At 59.7% G+C, this 19,223-nt stretch overlaps 2 protein-coding genes across 3 annotated transcripts in view; both read right to left on the bottom strand.

Moving 5' to 3' along the window:
* Window positions 1–6,369, bottom strand: part of SCN4A (sodium voltage-gated channel alpha subunit 4) — a 47,198-nt gene extending 40,829 nt beyond the window's left edge. The window contains exon 1 of the mRNA XM_039701049.1: window positions 6,079–6,369. The gene's annotated coding sequence lies outside the window, so the exon portion shown is untranslated. The remainder of the gene's footprint in view (window positions 1–6,078) is intronic.
* A 4,034-nt stretch (window positions 6,370–10,403) lies between these two features.
* On the bottom strand, window positions 10,404–17,266 carry LOC120498403 (vasoactive intestinal polypeptide receptor 1-like). Of its 2 annotated transcripts, XM_039701065.1 has the most exons (11): window positions 16,156–17,266; window positions 15,214–15,323; window positions 14,841–14,938; window positions 13,858–13,990; window positions 13,109–13,262; window positions 12,566–12,626; window positions 12,200–12,266; window positions 12,004–12,095; window positions 11,695–11,824; window positions 11,394–11,435; window positions 10,404–11,218 (listed from the first exon to the last, which is right to left on the bottom strand). In XM_039701065.1, the coding sequence occupies exons 1-11, from the start codon at window positions 16,529–16,531 to the stop codon at window positions 11,126–11,128; spliced, it is 1,356 nt and encodes a 451-aa protein (XP_039556999.1). In that variant the 5' UTR covers window positions 16,532–17,266; the 3' UTR covers window positions 10,404–11,125. The 2 variants fall into 2 exon arrangements, with proteins under 2 accessions (XP_039556999.1, XP_039557000.1); XM_039701066.1 differs by lacking the exons at window positions 14,841–14,938; window positions 15,214–15,323; window positions 16,156–17,266 and adding an exon at window positions 14,392–14,689.
* Window positions 17,267–19,223: the final 1,957 nt, after the last annotated feature.

Here is a 19,223-nt window from a genome sequence, read left to right as displayed (position 1 = left end):
TAGGTCCAGGTGTATGATAACTGTCTATAGAAGCAATGGGTTTCTTAATAATGATGTAATGATAAAGAGATTGATCAGCCTTCTGTGAGTCATGGAGTCAATGCTAATTATCACCTGGCTGGGGACCTGCTGCTGTGACACGACACAGGTGAGCTGCAGCTTTGGGACCCTGCCGTGGCATGTCGTGGATGAGCATCTCAACCCCCAGCTCCTGCACCAGGAATTGCCAGCAGGGAGCTGGGAGCAGCTCCCGCCTCAGGAGTGCCCAGGCTGCACTTGGAGAGAAATCAGCTCCCTCTGATATTTTTGCTGCTGAGGGCACACAAAGGAATTGGGCACCAAAGAACCAGGACCTGTCTGGGAGCTCCTGGGGATGCTGTGTAAGAGGATCTGTGCAACAGGGCAGTGGGGGCAGGTCCTGTCTGAGGCTGCTGGAAAAGCCACCCCATCCAGGCACTTCCTTCTGCCCAGAAATAACCTCCATGGGCTGGGGAAGAGAGGGGGAGGGCATTCTTAGCTCTGGGGGACACAGGGGCTTGGGATCTCCCTGACCTGCCTGACCTAGGTCCAGCTTCTCCCTCCTCAAGGCATTTATTTTTTGGGGGGATCACCTGCAAACCTGGAGCCTCCTGTGCTCTGGGCTATTGTATTTGCTGGGAAATGCCCCACGAAGGCAGGAATGATGCATCTGACTCCATGTTCTCAGAAGGCTAATTTATTACTTTATGATGTTATATTACATTAAATAATACTATACTATACTAAAGAATACAGAAAGGATACTTACTGAATGCTAAAAAGATAATAATGAAAACTCGTGGCTCTTTCCAGAGTCCCAACACAGCCTGGCCTTGATTGGCCAATGGGTGAAAACAACTCACAGCAGAATCCAATGGGACAATCACCTGTGGGTGAACAATCTCCAACCACATTCCACATGAGCGCAACACAGGAGAAGCAAATGAGATAAGAACTGTTTTCTTTTTCTCTGAGGCCTCTCAGCTTCCCAGGAGAAATATCCTTTTCAGAGAATGTGAACGCCACACTGGGGGACACCTGCAGCCCTGGAGCTTCCCAGGGAACCAGGCCAGGGAGATGCAGCTTCCCCCAGGCACACAAGGCTGGGTGGGTGAGGACAGACACAGCTCGAGTGTGGCAGGAGGAGGCTGCTCCTGGGAGTGTGGGAAATGAATTTGTAGAGAATTCTCAAAGTTGGATAGAAAGTTCACATAGATGTATCTGTATGTAAAGTTTGAGATAAAAAATATTGACTTACAATGACATGGAATAGGACAGATATTGTTTAAAGAGGAATAGAACAAGAAACAAGTTTTAAAGAATATCTTTGCAAATAAGAGTAGATATTTTAGAGGAGATCCCAGCCCTGTTTACATTGGGAACAGCTGTGGGATGCCCTGACCATTCAAACACAGCTCAAGGAGCTGCCCTGAGCTGCTCTAAGAGGAATTCACCTGCAAACCTGCCCTGCAAGGTTCATCCTCTTGGGACACTCTGGAAAAATCCCACAGGGACCGACAGGGACAGAGTCCAGGAGAGCACACAGCCGGAACAGCCCCAGCAGGTGTAAATGAGCCTCACTCAGCAGGAGCAGCCGAGCCCGGGGCTCTGCAGTGGGGATTAGTGTGTGACAAGGGACTCTGCAGCGGGGATTAGTGTGACAAGGGACTCGTGTGCCACGGGCAGGGAGGGGACAGGCTGGGCCTCCCTCGGGAAACCAGAGATTCACCTCAGCTCCTGCAGATTTCCCAGGGGCTCAGCAGGGCTGTGGAATTTTCAGGTTGTAAAAACCCCCAAATTCCACGTGCCAGACAAAATCAACCATTTTATAAACAAATCTACATTCCTTTCTGTGCCATTTAAGAGTTTGATGCTTCTATCCCTAGAGAAATTGTGACCCTTAATTCTGTGCTGTAACTCCATTCCAAAAACCATGTGGAAAGATACAGGAAATCTCCAGAATCTCCTTTCACACACAACTGGCTCTTAGGACACTGCTGTGGGCTGCTGGAATTCCAGCAGCACGGTGCTTCTGGAACCTTGCTGGGCTTTTGGGCTGCTTTAAAGGCAGAGGGTGGGAGATTTTCACAAGAAAACAACACCTTGAAGAAAATCAAGTGACGACAAGCCTTTCCCCACTCTATTTTAAAATAATGGTGGGCTCAGAAGACTTAGAGTGAGAAAAAAAGTAATTTTTCATTTTCCAGCATTATGCTCTGAATCGCAGATGTTTCTGAGCGCTCGGCGGGGCCGTGTGGCTGTGACACCTCTGGCCCCGGTGGCTCCCGTGAGTGACACATCCCCCGGGCCGGTTCCTGTCACCACCGCGGCGCTTTGCCCTGCTCGGGGTGGGGTTTGTTGCTGTGCCCGCAGCGTGGCCAGGCCAGGCGTGCCAGCAGGGATGGGGGATGTGTCCAAGTGCATCCGTCACCAAGGGCTGCCTGGAATGCGCCCGAGCCCGGCCAAAGGGAAGGTCCTTGGGAAACGATTCCAGAGCCAGCCCAGCACTGCTGGGTGCCTCTTCCCAGCCAGAGCAGGGCACTGAGATGCTGCAGCGGCTCCTGCTCCTCGTGTGCCACCACTGTCCCCCTGCCAGGCCACTGCTTGTCACCCACAGGTCACCCAGGGCAGCAGCACAGGGGGCTGGGGAGGGACTGGGGACAAGGGATGGAGGGACAGGGCACAGGGAATGGCTCCCACTGCCAGAGGGCAGGGATGGATGGGAGATTGGGAATTGGGAATTGTTCCCTGTGAGGGTGGGCAGGCCCTGGCACAGGGTGCCCAGAGCAGCTGGGGCTGCCCCTGGATCCCTGGCAGTGCCCAAGGCCAGGCTGGACACTGGGGATTGGAGCAGCCTGGGGTCGCTGCCCATGGAATGGGATGAGCTTTAAGGTCTTTCCAACCCAAACCATTCCCTGATTTCATGATTCTAAGCCCACGGAGGATGAATTCCCTGCTATGGGAACGATGCAGCTCCACTGCTTTTTGCCTGTCTCGAGCAGAGAGGAGCCCTCCCAGCTCTCTCCAGCCTTTTCCTGGCAGCAGCCGAGCTGCTCCAGCCTGGTGCTGCACTGGGACAGGGACACCCCGCAGCTGTGCTGGGGATTTCCATGGAACGGGATGCACAGTTCCTTTGGAATTCCAATTCCAGCAGCACCTTCCCTGGGCTCTGCACTGCTCTGGGTGCTCTGCACCTGCCAAAACCAGTGCTGCCCCCTCCTCCAGCTCCTTGCAAAAACCCAGCCGAGCCCACCCGGCTCCGCCTTCCTTTGGAAAGCCAAATCCCCCGTGCTGAACCTCCCGGGAGCACGGCTCCTCCAGGGACATCAGCCCCGAAAATCCAGAGGCGCCTCCGCTCCTGCAGCAGCACCAAACCCACGTGGGAACGAATTCCCGGCAATTCCCGGATCGCTGCTGCCCTGCAGCTCCCGGGGCTCGGTGCCCTGAGGCTGTACCTGCTGTGCTCGGCGTGGGGGTGGCACACACAGCCCGGGAGCTGTGAAATCCTGGGATGCTCTCCCCGGCCGCAGATGGAAATAGGAGGTTGCACCATCCCGCAGCCACGCACTGACCCGTTCCTGCCTGGAGCCGGGGATGCCACCCCAACCCCACTCCTGCTGTCCCTGCTGGGGGACAGGGCATTGCTGGAAAGGGGACACCGGCCTGGGTGGCGGCTCGGGGTTATTTTGGGGGGAGATGGCAGTGCTGGAGGCTTGAGCAGCCAGGGAAGGGTTAAAGTGGAGACCCTGCGCTCGCCCACTGCCCACCCTGCACTCGGGTGTCATCCGGAGCTGCGGCTCCTCCCTGCCAGCAGCTCCCGTGTCAGGCTTGGAAAAGATCTGAGCCGTGCTGGGAAGGCAGCGAGGGGACAGCGAGGGGACAGCGAGGGGGAAGGGAGAGTGGCGTGCGGCTGCAGTGACCCGCTGCCCCCAGGCTCGGGGGCACGGGGGCAGGGATGCCCCAGCCCTGGGGAATGCCAGCAGACACAGCAGCTCCCGCAGGGATCCCAGCACAGCACCAGGAGCAGGTCCCGTCCCTGCTGCTCCCGTGGGATTTGCAATATTGGGAGCCCGCATTTTCCCAGGGCTGGAAGATGCCCCTTTCCCAGTGCAGCCTCTGGATCCCAATTCCCTGGAGCAGACTCCTGCCAAGCAGGACCAGCACGGGGCACCTGGAGCTGCCACAGATGCCGAGCCCCACAGCCCCAGAGATCTCATTCAGATCCACCTGGAAATGGAGAAGGGGGACCCAAAGATGAGATGTTCCAGGGATTTATGGATCCCAGGAGGGAGGCAGAAGGACAGGCACAGAGGCTGAGCGTCCTCCCTGCTCTCTCTCGAGCTAAACTGGGATCTTTTCCCTCACAACTTCCCAAAGCATCCACCACCTTCTCCCCTTTCTGCCCTGCACAGAAACCACCTCATTAATCCAACCTGCTGCAAACAGAACCTCGTCAGTCCAACCTGCTGCAAACAGAAACGCTGCTGGGCATCTCCTCGTGGCTCTGCCGCTCCCTCTCCTACCCCAAATCCAGCAAATTTCCCTGAGTGGAGCTGGAGCTGCCCAAGGGACTCCACAGAGCCAAGCAAAATCCTGAACCGGACCCTTCTGCACACATCAGAAAATAGAAAATGCTATTTAAATATTAGCACAGCACAGTCGAGGCAGGACTTTGTGCTCGTTAACCAGTTCCTGTAAATATGCTCTTTCCCCTTCAAACCACTATAAACCCTGGAAGGAACCAGAGGAGGCAGCTCCAGCACTGCATCAACCCATGCAGGGTCTCCCCGGGATGATGGGACTGACTGGGTGTCCTGCTGTCCCCAGGGCTTTGTGGAATTGCTGTCCCTTGCTGGCAGCCGCAGGTCCATCCCTCGCCTGCCGCGGGCTGATCCCTGACAGCTCCATCAGTGCCCTGAGGGCAGGGCAGGGAATGCTCGTGATGCTCGGCAAACGCCCCTCTGAGGGATGGGCGAACGGGGGAACGGGGCGGGGGGAATACGGGAATGCGGACATGGNGAAGGGGGGGAATGGGGGAAATGGGGGAATAAGGGAATGGGGGAATGGGGGGAATGAGGGGGAAATTGGGGGAATAAGGGGGCAATGGAGGGAATGGGGGGATGGGGAAAAGTGGGTAAATTAGGGGAATGGGGAAAATGGGGAGAATGGGGGAATGGGGGAATGGGGGCTGACTGCCCCTGGAAAAACCCCAAAAGGGCTCTTGGGGAGCACAGCGGGCCCTGTCCATGCAGTGAGTGATGGGAGCTGGCACAGGGGAGACACAGCACCCAAAACCCCTGAGCTGAACCCCAGCCTGGCACTGCCTGATTGCTGTGGGGTATCCAGCTCTGAACCGCACCCTTGGCTGTGTCTGTGTGCTCACAGCCCCAGTGTGGGAGCAGCCTCCCCTTCCCTGCTCCCCATCCCCGACGTTCCCGCCTGACACAGGGGTCCCACCGCCCCCTCTGCCCCGGGGGTCCCCCCCTGCCGCCCCACGGAGCAGGGGGGCTCTGCAGGGACAGGGCCCTTCCCGAAAGGAGACACTGGGAGCACCCGCAGACCTTTCCTGCAACCTTGGCTTGCCCAGGCCGGGGTTTATATTTAGACCTCCAGGAGGAGAAGCCAGGAGAAAGGAGCCTGAGACTTGTGAGCCCTGCCCGTGGCTCCTTTAGTGACACGGCAAGGTGGCTCGGGAGCCCATTGCCCGCCACGTCCCTGACTGTCCCCTCTCAGCCTGGCACAGCCCTGTGGCCACTGAGGGCCCGCTGGCTGCTGCCACCCTGTCCCGTGCCCTGCCTGCACCTTTGTGGGGACTTTGTCCCCTGTCCTGGACAGTCTTCCATGCAGGGGAGTCCAGCAGCTGCCTCCAGCCCTAAACACTCCCCCAGAGCCACCAGAGTCCATCCTGGTCCCGTCCACCTCCAGTGCTCAGACCGCAAATCCCGGGACACTGCCGGCACCGCTCCAGGCACGGTGACAGCGACAAACCTGCGCACATCCCCGACCCTGCCGCCCTGCCCGGGGGCCTGGCAGCCGCCCAGGGCTGACCCCAGTACTTACTGTTGGGTGGAGAGTGCGAAATCCCAAGGAGAGACCTTTTAGGGCCCGAATTTCCCTCTCCTTCGGCTCCTGGACGCTTTGGCTCGGCGAGTTGGCAGCGCAGCTGCTGCTGCTGTCAGATGGTCATGAGTGAAACCTGAGGACATGCGGGCTCCTTCAGGTAGCCTGGCCCGGCTCAGCTGTGGCATTCGTTCCGTGCCGCGCCAATCAGGGCGCTGGCGGTGCCATCGCCCCCGGCCGCGGGCAGCCCTGCCCGGCAGCCCTGCCCCAGGTGTGCCGCCGGCTCGGGCACCCCGAGGGACGCGGGACGTGGAGGGGAGGTGGGAGAGACCCTGGCCAGCGTCTCCCCGGCAGTGACAGGCGCTGGGGAGAGCAGAGGGACAACTGCGAGGGCGGGGGGGCACCGGGTGCCAACGCCGCTGCCAGCGCTGCCCCGAGCCCGCGGCTCCTCGGAGCGGCATTCCCGTTGTCCGGCACCCAGGAGCGGCCCCGCTCCTCCCCTTGCTGGCAAACGAGGGGTGTCTGTCACTGTTTTGTCCCCCCTCACACCCTCTTGCACCAGATGCCCCCCACGTGTCCTGCCCACGGGGACCCCCTGAGCCACAACCGGGGTGACACAGACACAGGGATGTGCCGTGGGGTTGTCCCCCTTTTGTGCTTCCTGATGGGGCCTTTGGGTTCTCCTGCCAAGCCCAGGCACTTCTGGGGTTTGGGGGTGCTCGGGGTGCCCCCAGGGCCAGGAGGAGAGGGTGTAGGGGCACCCAGCTTGCAGGGTCACCCCTTCTGGGGTGCTCAGGGCTGTGCTGGGGGTGGAGCAGCCACCCCAGCACTCAGCCTGGTCAGAGGGGTTCATCACCTCCCCAAAACCACTGTTCCTGTGAATAATTTCTGCTTTTTCAGTCCCAAAACACCCTGGAGAAACTTCCCAGTGTTGGGGTGGCTTCAGTGGAGCTGCATCCCCTGACTTGCCCAGCCTGGAATGCCATGGGAATCCCCTTCCCTGCCCAGCCCCTCTCCCCTGTGCCCTCCAGCATCCTCCACAGCCAGCACATCCATGCCAGGCCTGCAGCCCTGACCAGGGAGCTGGGAGCTGAAGGTCCTTGGCCTGATTCTGCTTCTGACTCCACGGTTTTCCTGTCCTGCGTGGGCTGTGGGAATGAGGCAGAACAGGAGGCGTTTCAGCTCTCCAGGGAAGGATGAGCTGGGGCAGGACGAGCTCTGTGCAGGGGAGGCCAAAGGTGAGCTTTGGGAGGCATCTCTTGGATGTCTTCAGTTGAAAACCAGGGCTCTGCTGGCTGGCTTGGAGCCCTGAGCAGGCTCAGAGGGCATAAAACCGAGGCAAGGAGGGAGGGAAGAGCCCAGAGCAGCTCCCAGGCCTGGCTGGCACTGGCAGCCCGTGCACTGTTAGCTTCTGATCTGTATTGTCTCACCCTTCACATGAGACTGGAAACGGAATAAAAGTTTTTAAAACACGTCTCAGTTACCCCATCTCTGAGTCAGAAAAAGGCTGAATCCAACAGGAGCCCACTGGGGGCTGAGCAGCAGAACAAGAGCCACGATCCAGGAGCAAAGAGCATTCCCTGTGCATCCCAGGGTTTGGCTGCTGAGGACAGCAGGGACAGGGACACCCTCCTGCTGGGCCTGTGGGGACTTTCCACTGCTCTGCTGGTCACAGCAGGGAATTCAGGGGATGTTTGGTGGCTCCCAGCAGCTGCCCCAAGCCCAACCTTGTCACCACAGGGAGAATTTTGAAGTTCCATAGGTCCATTTCTGCTTTTCCCAGCCCAAGAGCAGGCCTGGAGTGAGGCTGGAAATGCTGGGATGTATCTCCTGCCCTGTGGGATGGGGGTACACTGAGGGTCCCCAGCAGGGCACAGGGGCACAGTTCTGTCTGCAGAACCAAGGAAATCCCAATGGGAATGGGAGCTTGGGGCACCCAGGGGTACTGACCACACTGATCGGGGTGGGAAAAACGTGTCCTTGGGTTCCAGGGTGGAATTAGGGCCATGCTTGGTCCACCCTTGGGTATTTGAGGTGTCCTGGCTTGTGGTGCTGGATTCACCCACCACAGGATCCCAGAATCAGGGAATGGTTTAGAGGGACCTTAAAGCCCACCCAGTGCCACCCCTGCCATGGCAGGGACACCTCCCACTGTCCCAGGCTGCTCCAGCCCCAGTGTCCAGCCTGGCCTTGGGCACTGCCAGGGATCCAGGGGCAGCCCCAGCTGCTCTGGGCACCCTGTGCCAGGGCCTGCCCACCCTCACAGGGAACAATGCCCATCCATCCCTGCCCTCTGGCAGTGGGAGCCATTCCCTGTGTCCTGTCCCTCCAGGCCTTGTCCCCAGTCCCTGTCCAGCTCTGCTCACTGCCAGCGCTGTCCCCGCCGTGTCCCCGCCGTGTCCCTGACGTGTCCCTGCCGTGTCCCCACCGTGTCCCCGCCGTGTCCCTGCCGTGTCCCCGCCGTGTCCCCGTCGTGTCCCTGGTCCCTGTGGAGGCAGGGAAGGGGGGACTCCCGGTGTGCCGGGACACGGGGAGGGCGAATTGCCCGAGCTGCAGTGCCGGGACCATCCCGGAGCGGGATGAAGCAGCGGAGGGGAGCCCAGGGCACCCTCTGTGCCCAGGCAGGGGGTGCCGGCAGCTCCGGAGGATCGGGAACGCGGGCAGGGCAGCGCCGGGCACCCGCCCCAGCCCGGCCCGGCTCCCGTCCCAGCGCGGGTTAACCCGCAGCTGGCCGGGCTGCCCGGCTGTCCCGGCTCTTCCCGAGTGCCCGCAGCAGTGTGACCCGTGCCTCACTCGCTGCGGCTCTCGGGGCCGGCTCGGTGGCCGCTGTCACCCCGGGTGGCCCGTGGGGACACCGCGCTGCAGCGCTGCCAGCCCCCCGTGCCGGCGCTGCGGAGGGGCCGCAGTGCCACCCTCCGGCTCCGGGCAAAACTCCCCCGAGCCCGGGCACCGCTCGGGGACGCGCTGGGTCAGCAGGGTGCGGGGCCCGGCCGTGCTGGGGAGGGGATGCGGGAAACCTGACCCTGCTCTGCCTCCCGAACACAGCCTCAGCATCGCTCAGCGTGCAAAAAATCTCCGAGATTTGTGAGGATCTTCAGATGAAATTCCTCTCTGTGAGGGTGGGCAGGCCCTGGCACAGGGTGCCCAGAGCAGCTGGGGCTGCCCCTGGATCCCTGGCAGTGCCCAAGGCCAGGCTGGATGAGGCTGGGAGCACCATGGGACAGTGGGACGTGTCCCTGCCCATGAGATTCAAGGTCTTTTTCAACACTTTAAGATCCCTTTCCATGATCTTTTGCAGCTGCAGGGGGTGGTCCATGCTGGGAGCTTTGGAAAACCTTTCCTGCAGGCTGAGGGTGATTCCCAGTCCCCTCCTGGAGCCACACTGGCATCCTGTCCTGCAGGGGCTTCAAAGTTCCATTAGGTTCAAAGCCCTGCAAACCCCAGAGGGTCATTTTGGGTCATTTATCACCCCAAAAACCCATCTGCAGCTGGAAATAGGTGCAAATCCAGAGTTTTTCAAAGTATTATGGAAACAGGCATTCCCACTGAGCACCCCCAGTCCTGCTGCTGTCTCATCCCTGCCAATCATCCCATCCTCACTGGTGATGGATAGGGATTCCATTCACCTCTGGTCCCTTCCTGGCTGCACACAGGGATTTATTGACAGCTCCTGAGCTCCTCTGGAGGGTTCCTGATGATTCAGGATGTGCTGGCTCTGGAGGGTTTTTAATGGAACATCTCCCATCTCACCCCAGATCAGCTCTGGGGCTCTGTTTCCCTTCAGTGCCCGCCCAGATGGGATCTCTGGAGATCCTGCAGCCTGGACGGGGGCCAGCAAGTGGGGTTTATTTAGGGAAGGACATGTGGCACCACGGAGAAATGACAACCCTGGCAGGGTGAGAAGCAAGGCTGGGATCGGGTGGCTCTGGTCTCAGGAGCCTGGGAGAGGCCAGGAAGTCTGGCAGAAGGGCATTTGGGGCCTCTCTCACTCCTGGAGGCACCATTTCCCAGGGCAGGATCTCGGTCTGGGAGGATGAAGGATGTTCATGGTGGTGGAACAGGCTGGGGGTGGTGGGGGCACCCAGAGGGGACAGGGCACCCAGGACCTCTGGGACAGCTCTTGGTGCCCCCACCTCGAGATCTTCCTCCCCTTCCTCCTCCACATCCTCTCTGTGAGCTTCACCAGGCAAGGGAAAAGCAGAGATTGCCTAGGAGGTACTTCCAGGCGTTCCATCATGGGCAGGGTTTTCATCCTGCAGCGACCCCAGTCCCAAATTCTCTTGGTTTGTGGAGCAAACCGACACTCTGAAAAGTGAGGCTGGACTTGGAATGAGATTTTATTGTCAAAGCCCTTCCTGTCCCTGGAAAAAGACCCCCCAGGGAAGCCAGATGAGTCCCATTCCTCAGAGCAAAGGACTGGGAGAGCTCTCCTGGCAAGGGAACATCTCCAATTTGATCAACCCACACAGGAGAAAGGGAAGCGTTTTGGGAACTGGGGAGGAACTGGGTCCTGAGGCCACTGGGGGTCTCTTGTAGAGGTGTATCCTCCCCACACCCCCAGGGGTGCTCCTGGCTGTGTTTAGGAATCTTCCCAGATGGGAAATGATTTTATAAATAAAGGAAGGGGGAAAGCATCAATCAGTGAATCCCTCCAGTATCGGTGCTGCTCCTTTTCCCTCAGTGCAAACAAAACCCACCAGCTGTCCTTTGGAGAGGGATTTTTGTGTTCCTCCCCAGTTTCAGGCAGAAAACTGGAGAACTTCTCTTCCCTTTCCTGAAACTCTGCCCCAAAGCAGAGAGAGCCCTGGGGTGAGGTGCTACCACAGGGTGCAAGATCCACAAGCACCGAGCAGGCAGAGCCTCTCCCATGGTTGTTCCCAACACCCTCTGAGGGTGTCAGACCCAGAACCCCCGAAATCAGGGGGGTTGGGCCTTTCTGGTTGTTCCCAACACCCTCTGAAGGTGTCAGACCCAGAACCCCCGAAATCAGGGGGGTTGGGCCTTTCTGGGGGCACGGAGCTGCTCCAGCCCAGGAGCGCTGTCCTGCTCACGCTGTGAAGTCCTGGGTGGCCAGGTTGAAGACGTTGCTCTCCATGGACCTCTGCCACGTGCCCCAGTTCCTCCTGATCTCAGCCTGGACCTGCCCAACACCAAAGGCAGTGCTGGCACCCAGGGGCACCAGACAGCACCCAAAGGAGGGGACTGGGGGGCAAGGGGAGGGGAACTGTCCCTGCCCACCCCTGGCTCTGGGGCACCCTCGGGGTGTCCCCGTGCCCGCTGTGGTGCCCGGGGTTGGGGTGGGGACACCCACTCACCTCCCCGTTGAGGAAACAGTAGAGCAGAGCCACCAGGAAGCCCTGGAGAGGACAGGCAGAGCAATTTTCACCCAGAGGAAGGGGCTGGACCCCTCTTGCTCATCTTCTCCCTGCCTCTACCACCTCCCACACCTCTGACCCACCACAGAGGAAATCAGTGCCAGGTTCTCCTGGCCCAACCCTTGTGCCCTGCCCCGGGTGTTTGGGGACACCCTTTCCCAAAAGAGGCCAAAGCCTCACATTCCAGGCATTCCTGGTGTGATTTGGGGTGGGGCCACGGGGCCTCTCCCCCCCATCTCACCTGGTAGGAGCCCAGCACCAGCTCGAAGTAGAGCCGGGCGTCCACGCCCACGTGCTCGGGGAAGAGCGCGAACACCACGTAGTGCACCCCGAAGAGGGGGATGAGCAGCAGCGTGGACTTGGTCAGCCTCCTGTGGAGAGGGACAGGGGCTGGGTGCTCCTGCTGCCCCGTGAGAGCTCCCCAAAACCTTGGTCTTAACCCCAGGTAGGTTCAGTGTGAAAGGCAGCTCGTGGAGGCTCCAGGGCTGCCCTCTGTGCTCCTCCAGGGAGGGTCCCCCTGCCCTGGGACCCCACAGCCCTGTCCCCTTACATGTACTGCTGCTTGTGGGTTCTGCTGAGGTCCGGGCACCGGATCTTCTGTGCCAACATCCTGGTGACGTTGAGGAAGATGAGGAAGTTCACCTGTCCCGGGAGGCCACGTCTCAGGCTCTGCACAGCCCCTGGCCGGGTCCCCTGGCCGTGTGGGACCCTGGCTCTGGGGTGGGACTCTCAGGGAACACACTCACAAATATGGCCAGGAGGATGGGAGCCTTGATCACCCACCAGTACACACTGGAGTAGTCATCCCAGCACCTACGGGACAGCAGAGGTGGCTCTGGCACCCACTGGGACCCATGTGGCCCAGCTGTCCCTCTGCCATTTCTTTGGCCAGACCCCTGACCCCTTTGCACCCCTCTTGCCACAGGTCCCACCAGAAAACAGAAATAACATTTAAATAAAGTTAAAGGGAGTTAAGGGGAGTTAAAGTTAAGGGGAGGCCCAGTCCTCCCCTCCTGAGCACCCACCCCATGCCAAAGGTCCATTTCCCAGCACTTGGGCTGGGACACGTGGCTGAGGTGGCCTGGACAAGGCCAAGGGACAGCTGCTCTTACCCGTGGTTGTCATACTGGAGCCTGGTGAGCACCCACACCCCGACTGTGACCATGGGGACACCTGCAAGGACAGGACACAGGCAGGGATGGTCCCTCCAGTGCTCTGGGAAGCCTCTGTGCCACCCCTCTGTCCCTTGTCCCCAGAAACATGTGTCTAGCCCAGTTCTGATGTGACAGGAAGGTGACAACCTTCCCCCCCTCTCCAGGAGAAGGAAGTGGTGCCCACTGATGGTGCTGTGTCTGTGTCACCTCCTGCCCCCCTCCTGCCCCCACACTCCTCCATCACACCCAGGCACCTGGGATGGGCGTTCCCAGCCCAGCTGGGTGTGGGAAGAAGGGAGGAGCTGTCCTGACCAGGCCACGCTTCCAGCAGCTCTGGGCTCTGGCAGGAGCAGGTGTGTGCCCACCAAGGCCATGCAGGAGATGTCGGGGTGGGGACACGCTGGGAGCAGCCCTGGGGAGCTCTGGCCTGGTCAGACCAGGCCATTCCCAGGTGGTTCCTGCCCAGGGATGTCAGGGATGTCTGGGCTGTTCCAGGCTCACCCCAGCCGATGAGGACGTAGCCCCAGGTGTAGATCCTGTCGCAGGTGAAGGTGAGCAGCAGCAGCGTCTGCAGGTACAGCCCCTCCACCAGCAGCCAGTAGAAGTTGGCCAGCACTGAGTACTGGAAGAAGGCGATGGCTGCCTTGCAGGTCACCTGCCAGGGGACGAGGGGACGGCTCAGGGTGCAGCACACCCTGCCCTGGGGGCGCAGGGGACTGTCACCCCCATGTCCACCCTCTTGAGGACACCTCTGATGACCTTTCAGTGATGGCCTTTCAGTGCAGCCCCAGGGACTCTGCCCCAGCCCCTCACATCACCCACACCAGGCTCTGTGCCCCACGGGCAGGTGACCACGGGCTGGTTTTGTAGGATCTTTAAAAACCCGTGGTTGTGTCTGTGGCGTTCTCAGTGCTGTGTCTTCACTCAGGGGTTCTTGTTTGATTGGAAACCTCAGATCTGAGCAGTACCTGGTGCTGGTGGGCTGTGCTGAGCTTTAGCCCCCCCTGGGGACAGCACTGGGGACACTCAGCCTGAGGCCAGTGGCAGTTTTGAGGACAGAACTTGTTCCCTGCACAGAGGGAAATGCAGAAATGCTGAACCTGCCCAGGGCCACCCAGGAGAGAATTTCCTCCCTCCCACAGCCTCTGTCTCCTCTCTGCAGTGCTAAATCCCCCAGGTCCCACCAGCCCCCTCCCAAGGAGCCCCTGTTGGTCTCCCTGCCCCGCTCCAGGCTGGGGTTTGGGATTTACCGTGGACATTGTGCAGTGGTCGATGGACTCGTCCGAGAAGAGGACGCGGTCCTTGATGAACACGGCCGTGCCCCGCAGGATGAAGGAGGTGAAGAAGTGGATGTGGATGGAATTCCTGGTGCAGTGCAGCTTCCTGCAGGAGAGAGAGATGGGCTGGGCCCAAACAGGGGCAGAGAAGGTGCTTTGGTGTCCCCTTCCCAGGGATCACTGCTGGTGATGGTCACAAAGCCCTAGAGAAGCTTTCCTGCTCTAAAATCAGAAGAGCAGGGTTGTGCTGTGCTTGGGGCTGCTCAAGGACAAGGGAACATCCCAGAAACCTCTGAAAAGCCCAGACCTGCAACAGAGGGACATCTGCAAAACCAGAACTTGAGAGGCAAGGACAACGCTGCCATTGCTCTCCTGCCTTCCCAGTTTTCCTGTTGGCTGGGATGGGTCCTGGCTGCTCCAGGAGGGACCAGGCTGGGGGCAGCCATTCCTGCTGGGATTTATCCCGTGTCCCTCCAGCCGTGGGGCTGGAGCAGCTCCCAGCCCTACCTGAAGCAGCAGAAGATGCCGATGGCCAGGAGCAGCGCTGCCAGCGACGTGGAGTAGCCACAGGTGTAGAGCACCTTCATGGTGACAAAATGGCCTCTCTGCAAGGGACAGCACCGGTGGAGGGAGGGGACAGGGACTGGGAAGTGCTGGTGTGGGGCAAGCAGGCACAGCCAGGGGAGATGGAATAACTCAGGAGCAAATCCATGGTTCTTTGGCCAATGGGCAGTGTGGAGATGTGGGGACACAGGGACATGGGGCAGTGTGGGGATATGGGGGCATGAGCAAATGGGGACATGGGGCAGTGTGGGGATATGGGGGCATCAGCAAATGGGGACATGGGGAAATTGGGGACACGGGGCCATGAGGACATGGGGAAATCAGGACAGTTCCCCACAGCCCTTTATCCCGTGTCCCTCCAGCCGTGGGGCTGGAGCAGCTCCCAGCCCTACCTGAAGCAGCAGAAGATGCCGATGGCCAGGAGCAGCGCTGCCAGCGACGTGGAGTAGCCACAGGTGTAGAGCACCTTCATGGTGACAAAATGGCCTCTCTGCAAGGGACAGCACCGGTGGAGGGAGGGGACAGGGACTGGGAAGTGCTGGTGTGGGGCAAGCAGGCACAGCCAGGGGAGATGGAATAACTCAGGAGCAAATCCATGGTTCTTTGGCCAATGGGCAGTGTGGAGATGTGGGGACACAGGGACATGGGGCAGTGTGGGGATATGGGGACATGAGCAAATGGGGACATGGGGAAATTGGGGACATGGGGCCATGAGGACATGGGGAAATCGGGACAGTTCCCCACAGCCCCAGGGGTCCCACGTGCCTTGGCCTCGGTGTCGTTGCTGCTGCCCAGGGTCTCCAGCTGGCAGGCGCTGTGGTAGGGGGGGCTGGGGCGGCTCCAGCCCCACTCGGTGCAGTTCCTCTGGATCAGCCCTGCAGGACAAGGAGGAACCTCAGGGGAGCCACGGGTGTCACCTCTGATGGCAGCCCCAAAATGCCCGGCCTGGAACAGACAGGGACAGCGGCGTGGTACCCATGGGCTGTCCAACCCTCCCTGATCCCATTGGTCCTTCTGGACCCTATCACTGCCCTCTCTGGACCCTATCACTGCCCTTCCCTCCCAGACCTCATCCCTCCCTCCCTCCCAAACCCCATTGCTACCCCATTCCTTCTGGATCCCATCTCACTCCCTCTGGACCCCATCATCCCCCCTGTGCCTGGAGCTGCCAGGAAAACTTTGGACAGGGTGTGGAAACAAGCACAGATCCCTTCTGGGGAAGGGCATTGGGAATTAAGGCTGCAAACGTGCTCATTCATCCTGTGAGGGCCCCATCGAGCCTCTCCTGAGCTGTTCCTGCCCCAAAGCAAACGTTTCCCAACATTTCCCACATTACTCCTGTCTGAGGAAGTGCTGCAATGCTCCGGTGGGAGCTCTCCTTCCCACCCTCCGGGAGGGATGGAGCCAGCTCGGGAGCACTGGGCTGGTGTGTGGGAAAGGAGGGCAGCGAGGGGACTGTCCTGGTGTCACCAGGATGGAGGATGAGGTCCCCAAGGGCTCCACCCACAGAGGATGAAAGGATTTGGGTCCTGCTGTGGCACTCCCTGAATCTCTGCTTTTCCTGTCCCTGCCGGGACCGCAGTTTCCACCGAGGACATTTTGGGAGAGGCAGGAGCTGTAGGGTCCGAGGGAAGGGCTGGGGTGGCTCAGGAGGCCCTGGCAGGGCGGGTGGGGCCGTGGGATGAGCGATCCCCGCTGGAATCAGACCTTTGGACTTCTTGAAGACGCTCAGGATCTCGGGACAGGCGACACCTCGGGACTGGCCAAGGGGCAGGGCGGGCCAGCAGCTCACCCCGTCCCACTCGGTCGGGCAGCCTGGGGAGGGACAGGACACCAGGTGACACCTGCGGTGACACCGGGAGGGGACGCGCGGGTGGCACCGCAGCCCCGGCCCCGCCCCGCTGCTGTCCCCGTGCTGTTCCGTGCCCGCAGGCACCGGGAGCATCCCGGCTGCTGTCCCGGTTCCGTGCCCGCAGGGACCGGGAGCATCCCGGCTGCTGTCCCGGGTTCCGTGCCCGCAGGCACCGGGAGCATCCCGGCTGCTGTCCCCGTGCTGTTCCGTGCCCGCAGGCACCGGGAGCATCCCGGCTCCTCTCCTGGGCACCTCGGGATCCCTTTCAGCTCGGGACTGGGAGCTCCTGGGGCTGCGTCTCACCGACCTGCAGTGGGAGCACCCTGCGTGTGCCGTGGGCTGGGGTTTGCCCGCGGCTCCTGAATTAACCCAGATTTAGATTGTTTTTTTTGCACCTGGAGGCTCAGCTCGGGATGTGCCCCCAAGGACAGAAGGGAGTCATGCAAGGATTGCTTCGAGCCATCAGCTTAAACGGCTTTTGCTTCCCTATCCAGCACTGAATTCCTGTTTCAGTCTCTCCAATTTTCTTGGCAATGAGCACGGCCAGGCAGACTCAGGGCTGGGGGAATTCGTGGTGCAGCAGCCCAGGGTGGGACAAGGCCATCCCACTCCAGGCCAGCTCCTGTCCCAGCACAGCTCCATCATTAATCCTGCAGATCCACATTATCCATGGAGCCACGTCCATTCCCAGCCAGGGAATGTGGAACTGGACAGGTCTGATGAATTTCCTCTGATTTCAGCCTGGGGGTGTCATTCCTGGCAGGGAGAGATTTGCATCCACAATGCCAAAGTGGGGTTTGGTTTTTGCTCTGCAGGATCAGGAAACGAGCACAGAACTGGGATCATCCCTGAGAGCAGTGACTTCAGTTCCTGGGGGTCATGGGAGCAGGGAATCCTGGAATGGTTTGGGTGGGAAGGGACCTGAAACCCACCCACTGCCACCCCTGCCATGGCAGGGACACCTCCCACTGTCCCAGGCTGCTCCAGCCCCAGTGTCCAGCCTGGCCTTGGGCACTGCCAGGGTTCCAGGGGCAGCCCCAGCTGCTCTGGGCACCCTGTGCCAGGGCCTGCCCACCCTCCCAGGGAACAATTCCTCATTCCCAATCTCCCATCCATCCCTGCCCTCTGGCAGTGGGAGCCATTCCCTGTGTCCTGTCCCTCCAGGCCTTGTCCCCAGTCCCTCTCCAGCTCTCCTGGAGCCCCTTCAGGCCCTGCCAGGGGCTCTGAGCTCTCCCTGGAGCTTCTCCTCTCCAGGTGAGCCCACCCAGCTGTCCCAGCCTGGATCCAGAGGAGCCTTTGGAGCCTCTCCAGGGCCTCCTCTGGAATTTTAGCCCCCATAGTCCAGAGGATGCAATGGAAATGGTGCAAGGAATGGAAGAGGAAAGTCTGGGAGAGCTGGGCGTGCTCACCTGGAGAGGAGAAGCTCCAGGGATGGAGGGACAGGACCCAGGGAATGGCTCCCAGTGCCAGAGGGCAGGGCTGGATGGGATCTTGAGAATTAGGAATAAGGAGATCCCAGGACCCTCCCACCCTGTCCGTGGGATCTGAGCCTGTCCTGGAGTCAGGCTCCCCACACTGGTGCAAGCAGGGAAAGGGATGAATGCAGCTCGGAGGGATGGGGGCAGCAGGAGCCCCAGGATTAAATCCAGATTTTAGTTAGGCATTCCCACTTCTCGGATGTTTTCCTGCAGTGAGATTCCTTCCCCTTGGCTGGCACAATTCAGGTTGCAAAATGGACCTTTTCCAATCAATTTGGATTTTCCATGTTAAGCTGAAGGATAAATGACATCTCTGCAGAGTTACTTAAGCAATTATGCACCTTCATATGCATTTATTGCTTAATTTTTCCACTGCTATGAGATGAAACCCCTGGAATTATGCATTCCTTATTCTCCAGGTGACAATTTTTGCCTGGGATTTGGGCCATTCCACTTTTGGATGGAAACTGAGATGGAATTTAAAAAATGATGTCCAAAAGCAGCACTTGAAAATTGGTTTTTCAACCAGTTAATTCATTTAAAACCCCAGATATAAGAAAACTGAGTTGCTCAAAAAATGTTTGGCAGTCCAATTTACTGAGTTAGGAAGGGGAGCAGATGTGAGATGGTGACACCATGGAGTGACCCAGGTGCTGGTGGTCACAGCCCTGGCATTGGTGCAGGGGGATCCAGGGGACTCTGCCAGGGGCATGGACCAATCCAGCACTGCCATATTCCACAGGCCCTGGCACAGGGTGCCCAGAGCAGCTGGGGCTGCCCCTGGATCCCTGGCAGTGCCCAAGGCCAGGCTGGACACTGGGGCTGGAGCAGCCTGGGACAGTGGGAGGTGTCCCTGCCATGGCAGGGGTGGCACTGGGTGGGCTTTGAGATCCCTCCCGATCCCAGCCACTCCAGGATTCTCTAAATCCACCAGGACTGAGTTGTGGCTGTTATTTGTGTCCCCCAATCCCCTCTATCCCATCCCAACAGCATTTTTGGGGCTCTCCAGGGATTCTCCTTGACCTTTTCCTTGGTGCTGCTCTCCATCTCCCTGGAAATCCCAAATCTGCAATCCTCTCCCATGACCACCCTCCAGGGACCCCTCAGGAATTCCTCCCTGCTCCCAGGGAGCTGATCCCGGGCTCACCCTGCCCCGCCTGCCCCGGGCTCTGCCGCTCGCTCCGGATCCTCTGCAGACATTCCGCCTCCAGCTCCTGGAAGTGGAGGACGATGGAGCAGTCGGGATGAGTCCCCTGCACCTTGGAGAGGGGAAAGAGCAGGCAGGAGAATCATGGAATTGTGGAATTGTGGAAATGGAGTCATGGAGTTGGGTTGGAAGGGACCACAGACCCATCCCAGTCCCCCCCTGCCATGGGCACGGCCACTTCCCACTATCCCAGTGGGATGTGGGCACAGCAAACCCCACATTCCCAGCTCTGGGCTTT

This window comes from Passer montanus, unplaced genomic scaffold (genome assembly GCF_014805655.1).
Source record: "Passer montanus isolate IOZ18808 unplaced genomic scaffold, ASM1480565v1 scaffold148, whole genome shotgun sequence".
Classification (NCBI taxonomy): domain Eukaryota; kingdom Metazoa; phylum Chordata; class Aves; order Passeriformes; family Passeridae; genus Passer; species Passer montanus.
The sequence above is the reverse complement of the archived record's forward strand: the minus strand, read 5'-3'. Positions and strand labels throughout refer to the sequence as shown.

What these genes read in the sequence shown, in the direction of transcription:
- LOC120498403 (XM_039701065.1), bottom strand. Translation starts at nt 16,531, where the DNA reads ATGCTCCCGGTGCCTGCGGGCACGGAACAGCACGGGGACAGCAGCCGG. An exon ending in GCAACGACACCGAGGCCAAG is followed by an intron (nt 14,939 to 15,213) that starts GCACGTGGGACC and finishes TGTCCCTTGCAG; the next exon opens with AGAGGCCATTTTGTCACCAT. An exon ending in GGCATCTTCTGCTGCTTCAG is followed by an intron (nt 13,991 to 14,840) that starts GTAGGGCTGGGA and finishes TCTCTCCTGCAG; the next exon opens with GAAGCTGCACTGCACCAGGA.